Source organism: Chelonia mydas, chromosome 12 (assembly GCF_015237465.2).
Source record: "Chelonia mydas isolate rCheMyd1 chromosome 12, rCheMyd1.pri.v2, whole genome shotgun sequence".
NCBI lineage: Eukaryota > Metazoa > Chordata > Testudines > Cheloniidae > Chelonia > Chelonia mydas.
The window spans coordinates 22,340,570-22,359,748 of record NC_051252.2 but is presented as its reverse complement, the minus strand read 5'-3'; the positions used below and the strand labels follow the sequence as shown (position 1 = coordinate 22,359,748).

The following is a 19,179-nucleotide window of genomic DNA, read 5'->3' as shown; positions in this document are numbered from 1 at the left end:
GCCGTGCTGTGTTATTTTCCCACCAGATGTTTGGGTAATTGAAGTCCCCCATCACCACCAAGTTCTGTGCTTTGGATGATTTTGTTAGCTGTTTAAAAAAATCTTCATTCTCGTCTTCCTGGTTAGGTGGTCTGTAGTAAAATCCAAACTATATTCTATGCTCAATAGTTGTTTATCCACAGAAAATACTAGTAGATTTTTTTCTGTTTTTGTTTTTAATATGAACACACAATTCAGGTACCAGATCTTTGTATGTTATTGAAATGTTGCCATCTTGTGGCTGATGAGTCCACAAGATTATGTTGCAGAAAGACTGCAACTAAAGGCATTTTGCTTTGTAGTTAGTTCTAATCCTTTCAAAATATATTTTTAGATCAAAATATTTACGGAGAACAATAACAAGAGATAAAAGTGTCCCTAATTTTGATGACGAATTATTGCATCAGGTAGGAGAAAATGTTTGCTTGAGTTCTTTGTATAGCAATTTTATTTGCTTCTACACTTACGGAGTCCTCATGTCAATCCTTACATCTCTTCTGTTTAGTCACTCATTGCAGGCTCCATCTGTGTGTTGTCTGTGTCCTGGCCGAGCAATATATATATCAAGCCTTAGAGAGCCAGAGCATATGAGAAAAGAGCTGTAGTCAAGCGGAGATTAAGTTGATATTATTGGGTTTTTTTAAGTAGGATGAGCAAGAATCCTAGAAGGGACCATTGAGGTGGAGACCTTGGTGTTGAGATTCAAGATGGCTCTTACATTATAAGCTAATGTGCCCATTGTTAGGGAGGGATTCTTTGCAAGTAATTAAGGCAGCAAACTAGGTGTTGGAACTCCTGAGTTCCATTCCCAGCTCTGCCAGATTTCTTTTGTGACTTTGGGCAAGTCATTTAATCAGTCTGCCTCTGATTCCCCACCTGTAAAATGGAAGAATGCTTTTCTGCTTCATAAAGTTATGAGGCTTTGTAAAGCACTTCAAGATCTTCAAATGAAGATGCTCAATACGTTATTACTTCTAACCAATACTAACCATAATACATCAACGGTTTAGTTAACAGTGGGATTTCAGATTTTTGGTTGTGGATCAGGCAGTAGGTCATACCAAGATGGTGGTTCCCCAAAAGTTGATGTGTAAAAACGATATACAGCACTTCTGCCATGTGTGGCTGTTAAGCACTGATTTTACTAAAGCTTTGAGTTCTGAATTATTACAGTAGTTTGTATTTTGGAGATGCCCATTTTGAAATTTTTGGAAGATCTTGTTTCAGGAAAAGCTTTTGGTAATAAGGACTATTTTTAGTTATTCTTATTTATAGACATCTATCATTAATATACCTGGACTTTATTTTTAGTTACTTTAACTTCTGTAAAGTATCCAGTGTTCCAGGAGAACCACCCCTTTGCCAAGCAAAAAATAATCAAGATGGGGAGGAGTAGGTGTGAAAAGGGGAAATTAAAATAGTTAAAGATGCAGTGAATAAAAGGGCGAGGCCTTGAGGAGAGCTAGAGAGACACTGTGGCAGACAAGGACCCTGTTACACCCTGAAGTCTCAACTGAGACCAGTGACAATTTGGGTGATCTCAATTGTCTTGGAGGGTAGAAATGGTGGTTGCTTAGGTCCTTGAGTCCTTGATTTAGAAAGGTGCTGTGGACAGAGCACTGAAAATGAGACCGCTTGAGTTTTATTCCCAGCTCTACTAGTGACTCTTTGTATAGCCTAGACAAATTACTTAACATGTCTGTACTTGTTTCTCCATATGTAAAATGAGGATAATGATTATGCTTCTTTGTAAAGCACTTTTAATCCTTGACTATATGCCCTAAATACTTTTTGATAATACTGTATAATAAAAGTAGACCTTGGAATGAATTTGTAGGCTTATATTTAAAATGTAGTCTTTTGAGTTTTTATAGCCAGAGAAATATACAGTGCCTTTAACATGTATCATTTCTTTCTTCCCACAGTTAGCTATTAAGAGCTTTGATAAGACCAAGTTAAAACCTATTGACCAGATGTTGGACCAGAGCAAAGTTAAGATTATTGATGCAGAAAGCAGTGGTGAATCTGTGAAACAGGATGATGTGATAGATGCTCCTCTTAGAAGTAAACTAATGCACCGAAGACATACAGTTAGTGTGGCACTTTCAGCAGAGAACGTCAGTGATGACAGTGATTTATCCAACACAAGAGATCCAAGTATTTCACTGTCAAAAGACTGTTCTGGTGACTTGCTATCAAAACACTAACAAGAAAGTGTAAATTTGCTGCCAAAAACTAAAGAAGCAGGTGGTGCCAGTTTCAAGATCCTCCTGCTGGGCATTAAAGAATTAAATGAAGCTTAGAAACTGTGCTTTCAAAAATAGATCATAATGATGAATCTTTAGCAGAGGCAGAACGTTCCCGTATGGCTTGCACTTTTGAAGACTATCGTGGAGACCCCTCCCCAGCCAATTTGTGACTGATTTCAGGAAACTGAGACATATTGAAATGTCCAAGTATTTAGACAGAAAGAAGTGACTGTTTCCCATTCCACTATCAAAGCACTTATTAAGAAATTACTTATACAGAAGAGGAGAAAAAGGCTATGTGGTACTTTCTAGCTACCCACTTCTGTTTTTTAAAAGGCATTTAATTTTTTCTTTTCAGTTTTTGTCCCTAAATTGGTTACATTATATTTATTACCAGAAGGAATTCAAAATTCTCTATTTTTATTATAATGCCATAAACCACTATAGTGTTTATTTAATAGCATTTTAGAAATTAGTGTAATTTCTATGTTGCAACTAGCTATGCAAACAATCCTTAAAATCTACAACATGATGTAAAGACCTTTAAATGAGAGGAACACGAATGGCAGTATCCTGCAGTCCATATACAGACAAAGTGCCCACTGATTTCAGTGGGGCATTTACCTGCATAGGCTCTGTAGGATCATGTATACTGGGGATGGAATAAAGTAAAATGCTCTTGACACAGAACAGCTTTGGACTGAAGAATGTTCAGATCCCAATTAAAATATTCATTTCTGTGCAGAAATGAGCATGCTTAACACACACACAGTTGGCTTTTCCCCCGGAACAAATCAGACAAAAACCACACACATTCACACCTCTGCACATGGGCAGAAGTCTACAGCTACTAGGTAAGTGATCTGGTAGGAAAAGTAAGAGTTTGCAGAAACTGGCTGCATGTTATCCTATTTTTAAAGGTGATCATTTTAAAGGATGCTCATAGATAACTAGATGGAAGCTGAGATGTGGAACTTGTTTCTTAACATGTTTTCAGTTTAAATTTTTTTTTTAAAGTGTGAATTAATCAGAAAAAGACTTCAATAGCACAATTCAGGTTCTTGATAATTTTGGTTTACACGTGGTCACATCCAATTAACATTGTTTCTTTTATAAAATAGTAATATAGACCATTTTGATTTTGTATAGTGGTATTGATAACATGCTTAGGGCACTGTGAAATTGGAGGACTTCCCATGTGATTGTTTTCAAATAGATTTTTAATGAGAGAGGTACAAGGTGCAGCCTGTGCACACCACTGAAAAAACACTCAGATGAAGGTTGCATGTATATTTTTCTAAATAATTTGGGTTCATTTAATATTCTAACTTGCCTTGGAGTTGTGCCAAATGTTGGAAAAGAAAAATAGTAAAAGTAATGATTCTTGAAACTGTTCTTAATTTTGACTACTCATTTAAAAACTGACCCCCTTTAGCACTTTCTTCGTTGTAACTTAATGTTTGACTATTTTACTTTAAGCCTAAGGATAGTTTAATTGATCTTTTGGAATAGTTACATTAAGTTTGGATGGCTTCCCCTTCTCCACACCTTCCCCACCCCTTCCCCACACTGAACAAATGAACATGCTTTTCCCCCCTTGACCTTTATTCTTTAACCTCATATAAAGGCCTGCATATAAAAGGGAAAAAGTTTAAATCCAACTGCTTCTGTAACAGGATATTTCCTTTTTCTAGATGACTTCTATGTATGTCCTTCCCTCTCTTCCCCATACGATACATTCTAGTTATAAACAACTTGAGAAAAAGGATGATCTTGTACTTAAATTACAGCAGGAGACATGGATTGTGCTTTTCGTCTTCAAAACAGACTTTGAATGTGACCTATGGCAAATTCTTTATTGTTACTCTTTGTAAAATTGGGTTAATTTTACACAGGGTTGTTTCGTGGCCAAATTTATTTTCTATAGAGTGCCTGGACATGTTTAGCTGGAAGGTGCAAGGTATCATTTGTAAATTTAAGATTAAAATATGGGTAAACTTATTTAAAGAGAAAGCTTGAGCACATTTTACAATTGATTTGTGGGGATTAACTTCAGTTTTTAATTAGGCAATCTTTTGTTTAAGAGAATGCTGTATCTGCCTACTTCAGTAAAAAAATGAAGATCGACAATGAGAGATTCAGTTAATGAGATGCTTTTAATAGTTGCAATAGTATATTACTATCAAATATAAAGATATGGAAGTAAGAATTCAATGCAGCATATTCAAACAGTCCAAGTATATTTCATTAGGTATTTATTATAAATCTATTATGCGGACTAGCCTTGGCAACAAGATTTGTCATGTTTATTCAGTAACCTCTCCTTTGGAAAATACACCTCTAATACTGCTCTTTTACTCCTTTTGGGGAAAAACTAGAGATAAATATAAGTGGATCTGAAATTAACTAGTTACAACTTTTTAAATTTTGCTAGTAGCAAACTAGATGCAGTTCCTAACAAAAATTTCAAAATGGTACAATACTTACTGCAAAATACTTCATACTTCAAATCTATTTCTATGCAACTAATAGAACAGCTCTCATAATAGTATCTGTAATAAGCTTCAGCATTAATTTTTTTTTTATTTGGCCTGAGTCTGAGCTATTTCCCAATCACTGTCTAACTTTTCATTTTCAGCCTTGTCTGTTGGGTTATTATTGTGATTGCCTCCCTTCTCAAAAGTTTCAGTAATCTTAACTCTCCCCTGTAGAAGTGAAAGTATCTCAGATACTTCCAATAGTAAGTAGTCCTGAGCATGGGTAACATGGATGGATGGTTCAAAACTGCTAGAGTGCTTCAGTTATCAAAACAGGGAGGCACTAAAATGACGTGGCACACTGAGCAAAGTTTTTGATGTTTGACTAGAACTGCCTAACCGCTGATTGGTTGGGGTGTAGTTTTTTAAATACCAAGACGACACCTATGCTAAATTCTAGGTCATCCATCCATTAATATAGTGCAATACATACAGCAAATCACACGAGCAAACCAAGACTTCTCCACCACAGCTCTTCCCCAAATACCTCTTCAAAAGAATGGATTTGCAGTATGGTCTGCATGTGATCAAGTTCCTCTTGCTCTGAAACAGCATGTGTGAATTCTAAAGTCATCACCTCAGCAGTTCCTTCATATTGAAGATGGTCATTGCTGTTACTATGATCACACATGGCACAGAGAAGGGGCAGTCCTTCAAGTAAGCAGGTTCTAGGACATTAAGGGCACTTTATTTTTTTTTATATATATAAAACCCACCTATTTTTTCAGCTGAAATGGACAGGTCTGCACTATAATAACTCTCCTCTTTGATAAGTGTGAAACAGATACCTCTCACTCTTAATTTATAACCCAGTATGAGAAATATGACTGCTTCAGTCCCAAAGTGATTCAAAGCTTTGCTGCTATGAAGCAAAGTTAAGCTGTGAGCAAAAGGCAGGGCCTGCTCACAGAATCTGGCAAGAACAGGACTGATATTGCAGAAATATATATTCCTAAGCAGAGCTAGGGACAAGAACACACATGCAAACGTTCCAGAAGGATGGTACCAGAACACCTCATACCAAGTATGATACAAACACCTCCCTACAAAGATAACAGGAGCATACTGAGCCCTCCTAAAGATAAGGTCAGGATGATGGATAGAGATGTTTTGATGAAATCAACATGTACAAGGTAATGGATGGTAACAACCCATGTCAGGGGGCAGTAACAAATCACATCAGAGGAGCAATATGTAACTTGTTTGTATTGATGTATAAAATGAAGTCTGAGGGAGTGTCTTTGGCTGGCTTAGGGGATAATGGAAAGTCCTGCCATTAACTGAGCTAGTCCATTGCAACAGCCATATATTTGTTAGTGTACCTGTAACCTTTGAGGCAGGACATTAGGACCGTGCTTCAGTGACAATAAACCTGAGTTCCTTCGCTACAAACGGATCTGTGGTTATTGGGCAGTGCGATCGAGATCTGCTGTGCCAACTGTCTGCGCAGAGCTGGGACAGCACACAGAGAAAACACACATGTAGCCAAACATCTAACAACGTCTCACCATACTAAGCAGTTTCACTCTTCTGAGATGCAAGGAAATGGCTTAAACTAAATTTAAGTAAATTCAGTAGCATCTTAAACCTATCTAAAGGAAGATCCTTCTTTAATAATAATGAGATGGTTAATGTTGAGAAAGATGGGGAGCAGACTTAAAGAACACTTTTAACAGTTTACCAGTATACCCCACAACTGCAGACTAAAGCCCTGATATCATATGAGATTCAAATTGTACTGGGTTTTCACGTCTTTGACTTATTTACAATGAAAAAGTAGACATTGTTACTGCAAAAGCCAGTTTACTCTCTGAAAGGAGTCAAATAATTTTTTTTTAACAAAACAGGCTTTTCTATTAACTTCTCACTGCACTAAAATTAAACGTTTGGGTTTTTATTAACATGAAGAGTTGCATAGAGGTATCACCTTTGTAGAAGCTAAGCACTATAGCCTACAATTAAGTGCCATTTTAAATAAGGAAGTTGGTAATGTAGACTGCAAGTTAAAAATACAAAATTGACAAACTAGCTGTACTAATCAAAGTTTTTATAATATTCACACAGATGGAAAAAACAGTCACTACTGCTCATACTTTTTTAAACAAAATTTTAATCAGCTCCAAACCATTACAGCTGGAATGGTGTACACTGTTGCTCTTAAATGACAGCAGAAAACAGTTCTTCTCTGGTAGTGAAATCTCTCCCCTTTTCACTTCCATCTTATCACACAAGATGTAACAGTATTTGTACCACAAATTTTCAAACTGTATATTCAAATAAGATGACAACACAGGGTCTGTTTTACTTTATGCATGCAAGTCACATGGAATTTAGAGCAGTTGCCTTTCCTTTTTTGACAAAAATAAACTCCAACCATTTAATAAATGGGAGACTAAAGAACATGTGTTACCAACTACCTGAATAGAGTTTATTACATTAGTTATCCAATTAAGTTTTAACCACAACTGAATATCCACTCTACTCAACTTTTTAACCTCATTCTGCAGAGACATCTCACCAGTGAGAGACAACTTGACAGTTTCCAGAAGGAACTGGTTCAATCAAACTACATGCTATGTACAATTTAATCCAGCAGACTATATGGTAAGATGTCCTCTCAAAGAACCACCTCTCTTCTCACCAACTGGTTCATCAGCTGTTCTATTCTGCAGACTCCAACAAAAGGTTCCACCAGTTTGAGAACCAGTGAGGTATTGGATAACCTCCCAACTAGAGGATATCTTGTTTCTGTTGTGACATTGAGAGAGTTGACATTCTTGCAGTTCCCACCACTGTTTGCAACCTAAGACACTTTTGCTGCCCTCCCAAGACCTCTCTTATGGTAGCAATAACTTATGGAGTGGCAGGTGCTGAGAGGGACAAAGGAAAGTTCATGCTAAGGAAGTGGTGAGAAAATCCATACCACGCAAGCCTCTACTATTACAAAAAGTTAAGCTATAAAAACCCTTCTCAAATTTTGTTTTACAGAACATGAGTTTATTTATTGACCTTTATCAAAAAAAGAATGCAGAAAGCAAATACATATAAATGTTTTGTCAGAACTATCAATTTGCCTATACCGTATGTTTTCTTTGCCTTTTTCCAGGCCGTGAAGCAATCTTACAGTAGCATTTAATCATCATCATCCTCTTCATCAGAATCCAGTACTTTTCTTCTGTTGAACTAGAAACAAACACAGTAAATTCAGTTTACAGCACCTCCTTCCAGCTTCAAAGATTGAAGACTCAATCACTAAGGGCAAAGTTCTCAATGCTCATCCAAGTTAGTAGTCCACATGGGTGCTGTGTGGATGGAATCTAGAATCCTTCCCTCCCCAGCATGGCAACATGGAGAAAGGGCAGTGGGTAACTTATAGAATTGTAGCCACTGCAGCTCATTGCTCCCTGTAAAAACATTTGTGACCAGCGGACCTATGTGGTTTGCAGGCCCTACAAACCAAGCCCACAAACCTTCCCCCTGAAACTCAGCTCCAAGGTACAGGGCTACAGTCCCCAATACAGTATTTCTGAAGCCTGAATTCCCTATCTTATAGAATTATTATGGTTCTGCTGAGTTTTGGCCTCCCTACACATTTAGAAGAAGGAATCTTTATCTAAGTGTTTAAATAGCCTGTCAACTTTCCAGAACCTCTTATTTCTGCAGAAGTAATGCAGATTCACAGTGAGCATCACCAAGGGCAAAGACAATAGGAAAAATAGCTAGCACTAAAATACTGTCTACCTTCTGTGGTCAAAAGCTACTTCCATAGCTGAGTACTCTGTTGGTTACTTTAGTACTATTCAGGGTGGATAAAAAAAATTCTATGATATAAATCAAAATTAGACTTAATTTAATACTCTAGTAAAATTAAATTTGAAATTAACCTACATTAAGGGCTAAACTTACCTATTAATCATTACAAAAATAATTCAAGCAGTACATGTTTGCTGCCAAAGATTTAAAGAAAGTCAATCATCTGAACTGGTCACTGGCTAAGCACGTGGAACCACAGTTTGAAATCCAGAATCTGCTTTTAAAAGCAGTAGCCTCTTCCGCAGGTGCAGAGAGAATATTTTCTTTCAGTTTATTCCACTAACTCAATCCAATGACTAGCTAATGCAAAGTTGAGAAACCAACCAGGAGACGAAAGTGGAGGAAAGATAGTTTTCCTTTTCCAATTTATGAATAAAAATGAGGTATGAGAAGATCTACCAGTTCTAAAATCTTGAAGGCATGCTGGCCAGCTATAAACTACAGATACTTCCTTTGTTTAAAGAATCACTTTTAAATGCAAAACATGTTTTAATAAACTTATGTATTCTGTGCATTTAAGGTAGTTTTATTTAACAAAAAAAAATCTGAAAATGTTTTTTTGTGCAACAGACTGAATTCCAGTTTTCATCCAAATGTAACCTGACAAATCATGAGTAAAAAATGATCTAGTAAATAGATGCATACACTATTTTTTAACAAAAATGTAAAATTAAGAATCTAAATGTATTTTAAGCAGTTATATAGCTTAAACATACAAATAGTGTATCCATAGCATTGAATATGTGCAGCAACTATTGTTGGCCCTAGCCTTTTATTTTTCTGTATTGTCTGATAACAGGTTTGAATCAAATTTACGCTGCCTTTGGAAAAAACCTTACCTTTACTGTTGTTTTCTTTTCTGTTTGCTGGCTCACTTTTTCAAGTATTTCTATCAGCCCTTGTTCTGATACCTAGAAAGGCAGAATAAAAGCCACAAACTATTTGAAGAAGTGGCTTAGACTCAAATAATTGAATCTAGTACAGTTGTTCTCTTGCTTCCCCTTCCCCATTTGTGTGCTTGCAAAGGTGTTCAATTGACTATTGAGACTGTAGCATACTGTTTAGTGGCTCACATGCTAAAGAGACTGATTACTAATTAGGGCTGTCAATTAATCACAGCTAACACACACAATTAACTCAAAAAAATTAATGATTAAAAAAACTAATTGTGATTAATCGCAGTTTTAGTCACACTGTTAAACAATAGAATACAACTGAAATTTATTAAATATTTTGGGATGTTTTTCTACATTTTCAAATATATTGATTTCAATTACAACATAGAATACAAAATGTAAAGTGCTCACTTTATATTTTTATTACAAATATTTGCATTGTAAAAGTGATAAACAAAATAGTATTTTTCAATTCACCAAAAACAAGTACTGTAGTGCAATCTCTTTATCATGAAAGTGGAACTTATAAATGTAGATTCTTTTTGTTACATAACTGCACTCAAAAACATAACAATGTAAAACTTTAAAGCCTAACAAGTCCACTCAGTCCTACTTCTTGTTCAGCCAATTGCTAAGACAAACAAGTTTGTTTACATTTATGGGCGATAATGCTGCCCACTTCTTAATTACAACGTCACCTGAAAGTGAGAACAGGCGTTCAAATGGCACCGTTGTAGCTGGCATTGCAAGATATTTACGTGCCAGAGGCGCTAAAGATTCATATGCTTCTTCATGCTTCGGCACTGTTCCAGAGGACATGCTTCCAAGGTAAAAAAATAATTAATTAAATTAGTGACTGAACTCCTTAAGGGAGAATTACATGTCTCCTGCTCTGTTTTACCAGCATTCTGACATATATTTCATGTTATAGCAGTCTTGGATGATGACCCAGCACATGTTGTTCGTTTTAAGAACACTTTTGTGACAGATTTCTGTTACAAATCTTCCTGAATAGTCAGTTGATCAGGCTGAGGCCGCAGGATCTTTAAGGGAGGAGATGACCTAACACACCAAATATCTAAGTTTTAAAGTTTTATTGATAAAATAATAAAATAACAGCGGAGAGTGATGGGTGCTCGCCACGTCACACAGAGGAAGGAAGAAAGCGTTAGCGCCCCAAGCCCTAACCCACATTCAAACTCACACACGTACTACCCGAAGCTGGCCAGGGCTGGGTGTAACGTAAGAAGAAGGGGGGTGGGGTGGGTGGACAGAGTTCTTGTCCTGGACCCAGGTCATCCAAAGTCCGCTGCAAATCTCCAAATTACTCCAGCTCTCAGGAGGGTTTTAAGTCCTGGGCTCCTTTGGGGGTATTCCATTCCACGACCTCTGTTCCTGGTGCTCTTTGGGCCAATCCAAACCGGCTTTCTGTGGTCTCCTTCCCTTTCCCAGAACACCCCGGCTTCAGGGACGCCTGGCTCAGCTCCCCCTCTTGTTGCCTCGTCTGTGTTTTCAGACTGCAGCCCTGGGCTTTGTTTTCTTCTTTGCTGGCCTTGCTGTCTTGCAGGTGCATGTCTGTGCAGTTGGATTTTCTCTCTCACAGCTGCCCGGTCAACTTTCAAGCCCCCATCTTTCTCAGCTCGCAGCCAAACGTCAGCTGTGAGCTGCGACCTTGGGCTGGCTGGGGCCAGTGTCTTATCTTTGAATTGAGTTAGCTGAAGTGTTGAATTAACTCGTTCTCTGCTCTCTTCTTCTCGGCGTCTCGTACCCTGTAAAGAAAACTTCCACTCCCCATTCGCACACCTTTGACCCTCCCCAAAATGCTTTGCCATGCTTGCAACAGTGTTAGCAATATACAGTGTTGATCTGCCTTCCCAGGGGACTCCCTGAGGGGAGGGGGCCATTGGGTTGTGACACTTTCACTGCAAATCTGACAAAATGCAAAGAAGGTACCAATGTGAAATTTCTAAAGATAGCTACAGCACTCAACCCAAGGTTTAAAAATCTGAAGTGCCTTCCAAAATCTGTGAGTGACAAGGTGTGGAGCATGCTTTCAGAAGTCTTAAAAGAGCAACACATTGATGCGGAAACTACAGAACCCAAACCACCTTCTCCTGGTGGCATCTGACGCAGATGATGAAAAAGAACATGCACTGGTTTGTATAATTATCAAGCAGAACCTGTCATCAGCATAGACGCATGTCCTCTGGAACAGTGACTGAAGCGTGAAGGGACATATGAATCTTTAGCGCATCTAGCATGTAAATATCTTGCGATGCTGGCTACAACAATGCCTAGTGAATGCCAGTTCTCACTTTCAGGTGACATTGTAAACAAGAAGCGGGCAGCATTATCTTCTGCAAATGTAAACAAACTTGTTTGTCCGAGCGATTAGCTGAACAAGAAGTGGGACTGAGTGGACTTGTAGGCTATAAAATTTTACATTATTTTTAAATGCAGTTTATTTGTATACAATTCTACATTCTACAGTTCAACTTTCATGATAAAGAGATTGCACTACAGCACTTGTATTAGGTGAATTGAAAAATACTTTTTTTTGTTTTTTACAGTGCAAATATTTGTAATCAAAAATATAAAATGAGCACTGTACACTTTGTATTCTGTGTTGTAATTGAAATCAATATATTTGAAAATGTAGAAAACATCCAAAAATATTTAAATAAATGGTATTTTATTATTGTTTAACAGTGTCATTAATCATGCAATTAATCATGATTAATTTTTTTAATCGCTTGACAGCCCTATTACCAATGCGATATTACAGGAATATCTTCTAGAGGCAGTAACAAGTTACAATATGGCTCACAGAAATTTGCAGCATTTCTGTACCAATGACAGATATTTTTAAGGACTACTTATCCACAGTAACTTGTTTTCAGATCTTATTGCCTCAAAAAGCCCTGCTGCAGGAGTCATGGTCCTGGACAGTTATAGATTAAGTGCAATTTCCTCAAGCCCTGTGTTTCATTTACAGGGAGTGTAAAAGTCCTGTGTCCTCTAGTAGTCCCTTAGTTCCCATCTACCTCCAGAAGCCTTAATTAATTCTGACTTTCCCTCAGAAGTCAGGCTGAGAAGCACTGCCCTCCTAAAAAAATCCAGCATTTGGTCTTGCTGCACTATTGAAAGAACAGTAATTTGTGAATTGAACTCTAAGTACCAACCCTAAATGTTTTGGATAACACACTGTAGATTTACGGGGCTACCATCCAACTAAACGAGTGAACCCTGATGGTGAGACACTAGAATGTCCACTAGTTCTCAATGACTAGTTACATGATCTTATTCACTTAGACTTACAGCCAAGAGCTCTTAACATTCAGGGTATAGAAACTTCCCTTCCCCAGGATGCTTATGGTACTTTGGGAAGCCACCCAGGTAGCAAAATTGATTAAGATGAAAATACAATACAGTTTTATCACATTTGAGGTGAAGCTTAAGGTAGCCCCTGTCTTTGTGGAAGCTGGTATAATGTGGGTTAGCTGTCAGTACCTGCAACTCTGGAATTCCCAGCTGAGTCAATGGCCTCTGTGGAGGCAATGTCACAAAGGAGAACAAATGCTTTAAATTGCAAGGCTGACTGTCTTCCTGGGCATTAAACTGCACTTCTCCACTCCAGAAAAGCACTTCAGTTTAAGACAGCTAAATCATAAATGTTTTTAAATAAGTATGGACAGTGTTTGCATACAAATGTACACACACACACAGTTTAAGGATTTGAGAATCACTCAGATACATGCTGTAGCTCACACCGTCACATGTAATACAAAATTTTATACACTTCAGTGTTAAATTTCTCAGTTTGTTTCATTGGGAACACTTGGTTTGAAAGTGACCAGGCAAACAAGAGCTACAGTAACATAAAAAATTTAACTTACCTTCCCACCTAGCTGTCCAAATCTTGCCATCTGTATAAGGTAATTTTCTACAGCTTTTGCCTTTTCTGGCTTCACAAGTGCTAAATTGCTTACTGCAACAAAAATAGGCACTGTTCATTTTTGTATTTTACCTCCATCTACAATACAACAGAAGTGAATGAGGTACTGTACAATTTAGTCCTAAATTCATGCTAGGGTATGAAAGAACCATGAATTGAAGGGAATAGTTTTAATTTATACAAAACTGCAAGACTCTCCAACTATGCTCCTTCTAAAAATTTGTTAGGGGTTCAAATCTCTTACTATCTACAAGAAGGCAACCCTACATACTTACCAGTGTTTCATCCTGCTACTAAATTTAATGCTGCAGATCAATAACAAGGCCACATTCCTCTACCAAGCACCACCTCCATTTTTAATACATACAAATTAAAATCTTGTTATGGGAAATTAGCAATGGATGAAAATGCCTTTCACTCCTAGGTACTGGTTCAAATCTAAATTAAATCAGTTGTGACCAATTTGTTACCACTTTATATAGATGGTCTTTGGCATACATATAAGTTGGTAGTCTACAGTACATAGGTCGACATAAGGCAGCTTATGTTGACCTAATTCTGTCAGTGTACACACTACAGCCTTCCTCCCACCAGTGTAAATGCCCTACTACACCAACATAACAAGTCCACCTCCACGAGAGGTGTAAGGCTTATGTTGGTGTAGTTAGGGCGACAGTATTTGTGTAGACACTGCATCCCTTACATCAGCTGTCTTGTCAATTTCATGGCAAGAAAGTCAGGCAGCTATAGCCCAGCTGCTCCCCGGCTCCCAGATGGAAGCCAGGGTGAGAAGCCCAAGTGGTGCCTGCTGGAATCCGGGTAGCCTTGTCTCCAGTGGAGAACGGGGAGAGGGCAGCCTGCCAGGAGCCTGTTGGGCAGCCAGGCCAGCAAAGCTGAGATACCGGGCTCTCAGCTCTCTACACTCCCCCTCTTAGGTTGGTGGAAGCACTCCTGGTGAGGACGCACCACCAACCCATGGAGGGTAGTGTGGACATGCACCACCACAGTAATTACTGCGGTGGCTGTAAATTAAACTAATATAGGTCGACTTAGGTTTGTATTGTAGACATACGGATGTTTGTTCATTAGTAAATTGAGGGTATCACAAAAACTCCTCATGACAACTCTCATCCTTGCATGCAGTCTTGGCAGAGACCCTGATTTATTCTCTCATTCCTAGAGCTGAGCCCCTCTAAATAAGGGTTAAGATACACTGAATCATAGGGATGTTGGCACTTCTGCTTGCTATGCTTTTCACATGCTCTCCCCATAAACAGAGAAATTCAGACTAAGCAGGCTATCAATTTGGCACCTTTCACAAGCACAAATTCACTAATTCCTGCTCCCACTAGAATAAACCACCACATCTGAGGATTTGCTTTTCAGCATGTGTGTATTCATGATCAGTTTTTAAAAAATATTAGTGATTTGAAAATCCACAGCATTAGTCTTATTATTTTTCCATCATCAGAGATGAAATAAAAGAATTCATTTATCTCCTATGCATTCTATTTAAGGCCTTGATTTAGGGGGACATAATACAGTACAAATGAGAATTTTTATTTAATGGCAAAATACATGGATGCTTACATCTGGCACGAGCTGCTTGATCGAGCACTTGAGCTAAAATGCTATTTCTCATCTCTGCCTCCCTGTAATGAAAATTCAGTTACACAATAGAACTACGGTTTCAAGCATCAGACATAGCATCTTGCAAGATGACCAAGTCTGCTGAATACTTTGTATTATCAAAACAAAAAACAAATTATTTTTAAGGACTAAAAGTCATATCATTCAAGTAGGTACAGATGCTACGTATGACAGATTAACACAAAAATGAAGAAAATTTAATGTTTATCTGAGGTGTAGGAAAAGAATGTTTTTAGAGATTGTAAAAACAAAACAAAAAAACCCCAAAAAGCCACAACACCCGACAAAATCAAACTAAAAATTTGATCCAGTTCCCACTAACAGGCACAGGTTCTAAATAATTTAGGGCCCAATTCCAAGCATCTGTGGCAAAACTCCCAAATTTTGCATAAGTGAAGAGCCAAAGATAAAACCCCTTGACTTATTAGCAGTTGATTTACTGGCTGTTCTATAACAAAATAACCTAGTTTAGTGTTTCAAGGAACTGCAATTAATGTTTAAAAACATAAACTGATAGAAATTCAAAACCATTTGACTATGAATATGCTACCTAAAATCAACAGCTCACATTCATACCTCTGTTTGGTTTCTTGTTGCGTTGGATCACCAGAAGGGTCCTGTAAGACAAGAATTACATAAAAACTTTAGGTTTCAGAGTAACAGCCGTGTTAGTCTGTATTCGCAAAAAGAAAAGGAGTACTTGTGGCACCTTAGAGATTAACCAATTTATTTGAGCATAAGCTTTCGTGAGCTACAGCTCACTTCATCGGATGCATACTGTGGAAAATACAGAAGATGTTTTTATACACACAGACCAGGCTTATGCTCAAATAAATTGGTTAGTCTCTAAGGTGCCACAAGTACTCCTTTTCTTTTTATAAAAACTTTAGCAATCCCTTTAGAAAACACTCCGTGCAGGATGTCAGATCTTAGTATTTCACTGGAATTTAAAATAAGCTGGCTAAAGCGAAATTATCTGCCTGACCATGGTTAAGAGAGGCAAGGTGGGCGAGGGAATATCTTTTATTGGACCAAATTCTGTTGGTGAGAGATACAAGTATTTTGAGCTAAACAGAACTCTTTCCCAGACCTGTGGTACTCTGAGTACCTTTTCCAGACCTGAGAGAGAGCTCTGTGTAGCTCAAAAACTTGTCTCTCTCACCAACAGAAATTGGTCCAATAAAAAAAGTATTACCTTTCTCACCTTGTCATTCTAATATCCTGGGACCGACAAGCCTGCAACAATACAATTACCATAGTTTAGACATTGAGAATGTAAAGTGCCTGCTCCAAGAGATGAGTGATCCATGGTTGTTTGTCCTGGTGGAGCAAACTTGTACCCTAATCCTGCAACTGGATTCGCCCAGGTAAAGGCAGTTGCAGGTTTGGGGCATAAGGCCAGCTTTGTGATCTTTGAAGGCAGAAGGGTGAGCTTTCCAACAGCCTGCCGTAGATCATAGCTACAGACATCAAACTCCCTAAATTAGGCTTGCAATTAAAGTTGAAATCTTCAAAACTCCCAATCTATGAACAAACTACAAGCAGCAGCAACAGTGGTAACCAGTCTAGAAAGGGTTTTGAAAGTGTTGCTTTCTAAACTATTTGTAAAAGTCTATCTTCTCTCCTACTTAACAATTTTGTTTGCAATTTTTCAAAATAAAATTATGTACACAATACAGTAGCCCTGTTCTATTTTAACAGAATGTTTTATTCAAAGAAAGTGATTTCACAGGTTACATCTCTTCAAGTTCTTTTCCCAGCCTGTTAATTTCTTAGAAGAAAGTTATTAAACACAGATTAATGGAAGGGGAAGAAGAGTCCCACCCCTAAACACTTCACATCAGACATGTGATTAAAGTACAAAGCAGATTTCCATTAGTTACACTGTACATGAATAGTTCCTCTGGCCATCCCATTACCCAATTTGGTATTTATATTCCCCTGCCAAGTATTTCACAAAGACAATGATATGTAAGTTTTTCTATAACTCCACAGTTTCTTAAAACCCTTCTAGCAATGCAGGTTTGCTTCCGTTTACTCTTTTAATTCATTCAATACGTCAGTTCTGAAAAACACTGACTGGCCTTTCAGAAAACCAAGGGAACCGTGCAACATGTCTGCTGGTGGTGAAAGAAGAGACAGATACTGCTTGGGCACTGGGTGGAGGACCAAGGGAACAGGAGTTGAAATAGGGTGGGGAAACTGCCCAGATGAGCTCCTGGGAGCCTGAATAGGGGAATGGGGGCTGCTGATATTTGTTGCAAGTGATGAGGGGTAGGGCAGAGAGCCGCATGGAGGAGAGGGGGAGGCTGGCAAAAGGCCATCTTGGTTACAAGGACTGGGCATCAGGTGTCTGGAGAAGCTGTCTGGTCCCTGGGGAGGCAGATAAGGTGTGGAGGGAGTGGTCTGGGCCCAGGGTGTATGGGTGGGCTAAGGGGACCACCTTTGTCAGATGAAAATAATGGTCGCTTTATTTTAAAGGTCATTTTAGGGAAACACCATTTCCCTTAGCCTATCTAGTGTTTTTCTCCCAACTGTACTTTTCTACTTCCCTCGTGTACACGATGCAATTATCATAACATTCATTAAAATGGTCAAGGGACCTCCTTTCAAATAGGGGGCAGCAAGTCACCCTAGTCTGGGCCCTGGGGAGGCTGAGCGGTGCATGGGCCCCAGTGAAGGGGGGCTGTCGGGGCTAGCGGAGGGGACCGGAGAGGGGTGTCGGGGGAGCTTTTGGGCCCGAGCAGGGAGACTGTCAGGGCCCTGGGGAGCGGTGAGCTGAGAGGAGTTGCCAGGGCCGTGGGGTGTAGGCGGGCTGAGGAGGCAGCGGTGGGGGCTGTCGGGTCCCCGGGGAGGGGGGCTGAATGGGGCTGTCGGGACCGGAGGGGGGGAAGCTGAGGAGGTAGCGGTGGGGGCTGTCAAGGCGGAGGGGGAACTAGTCCATGGTGTGTGTCCACGAGCGGTGCCAGCCCCTTACCCCATGCTTAGCCTGCAGCTCAGTCAGCCGCTGCTTGCGGAGCGCCTCCAGCTCCTCGTCCGCCATGGCTGGGGGTGGCGAGGGGGTGGGACAGCGCGGGGTAACCGGCGGGGCCGCTCACTACACAGTGCGCATGCGCTCCAGTCCGAGACCCCGCCAATCCATTGCCGAGAGCCCTGTCAGGCTGCCAGCCGAGAGCCGGTGGGATGAGGGATTGCGCGGGGAATGGACGCTGAGGGGAGGTGCTAGCAGGACCTGGCCGAGCGAGATGTAAGGGGTGAGCGGGTGGGGCCAGCTTCCCACATCCCCCACCTCGGGCTAAGGCCGGGGACTCCGCCTCCGGGGGAATCTCACCTCTCGGAGCGTCGTCACGGCCATGGGCGCCGGAGTGCCCAGGGGCGCGTTACCGGGCCTGGCCCTCCCCCTCCTGCCCGGCATGCTGCCTCCCCTTCAAACTCTCCGCGAGCCTCGGCAGCCCAGCCCGGCTCTGCCCCTCGCCCGGCCACTGGCATCGCGTAGGCCCCGACGAGCTGGTTGTGCTGATAGATTCCACCCAGGGCCTGGCGCATCGTGGCTGCGCCGTGCCGGCGGAGCTGGCCCTCTCAGTGCCACAGGGGTGCAGTTACACTCCGCCAGCGGGCTACTTGCATCCGTTTTTCTGGCCAATATACAGCCAGTCTGTGACTGGCTATATCCATTGAATTTGGTATGCCGACACTAGAGAAATCGTTGTCTGTAGTATCCCTGAGCTGACTGAAATGCACCTTGCACCCACTTGCAGAAGGGCTTTGCTGGGTTCATAGGGAGACCCCATGTGGTTGAAGTTACCCCTATAATTTATAGAAGTAAAGCAGGGGTTCTCAAGCTGGGGGTCAGGACCCCTCAGGGGGTCACAAGGTTCTTACATGGGGGGTCATGAGCAATGTTCCCTCTAAATTTTGACAGGCCGTGTGCACAAAAAATTTCTTCTGTACAAATTGTTGTGCTTCTGTGCAAATTTTTGTGCGCACAGTGTTTCGCCATGTGCGTGGAGTTTAGGATCTGTTTGTGCGCACACATGCGC

General features: G+C 40.1%; 2 protein-coding genes across 14 annotated transcripts in view; one reads left to right on the top strand and one right to left on the bottom strand.

Moving 5' to 3' along the window:
- ANKRD27 (ankyrin repeat domain 27) overlaps window positions 1-6,213 on the top strand; it is a 76,154-nt gene extending 69,941 nt beyond the window's left edge. For 11 of the 13 annotated variants that reach the window (XM_043526460.1, XM_043526458.1, XM_027821121.3 and 8 more), the window contains 2 exons: window positions 374-446; window positions 1,965-6,213. In XM_043526460.1, the coding sequence (XP_043382395.1) occupies window positions 374-446; window positions 1,965-2,246 (355 nt within the window). In that variant the 3' untranslated portion in view covers window positions 2,247-6,213. Of the gene's footprint in view, window positions 1-373; window positions 447-1,964 lie in introns of those variants that run through there. The other 2 variants (XM_037878008.1, XM_043526461.1) reach the window with 2 other exon arrangements.
- A 702-nt stretch (window positions 6,214-6,915) lies between these two features.
- PDCD5 (programmed cell death 5) lies at window positions 6,916-18,355 on the bottom strand. Its single transcript, XM_037878011.2, has 6 exons — window positions 18,117-18,355; window positions 15,716-15,756; window positions 15,080-15,141; window positions 13,431-13,522; window positions 9,478-9,549; window positions 6,916-8,008 (listed from the first exon to the last, which is right to left on the bottom strand). The coding sequence occupies exons 1-6, from the start codon at window positions 18,180-18,182 to the stop codon at window positions 7,958-7,960; spliced, it is 384 nt and encodes a 127-aa protein (XP_037733939.1). The 5' UTR covers window positions 18,183-18,355; the 3' UTR covers window positions 6,916-7,957.
- Between the last annotated feature and the right edge of the window lie 824 nt (window positions 18,356-19,179).

Coding starts and splice junctions, on each gene's coding strand:
- PDCD5 (XM_037878011.2), bottom strand. CDS start 18,182: ATGGCGGACGAGGAGCTGGAGGCGCTCCGCAAGCAGCGGCTGACTGAG. Junction 13,523..15,079: donor TCAAGCAGCTCGTGCCAGAT/GTAAGCATCCAT, acceptor TTTTTGTTGCAG/TAAGCAATTTAGCACTTGTG. Junction 9,550..13,430: donor TTGGACAGCTAGGTGGGAAG/GTAAGTTAAATT, acceptor CTGCCTTTCTAG/GTATCAGAACAAGGGCTGAT.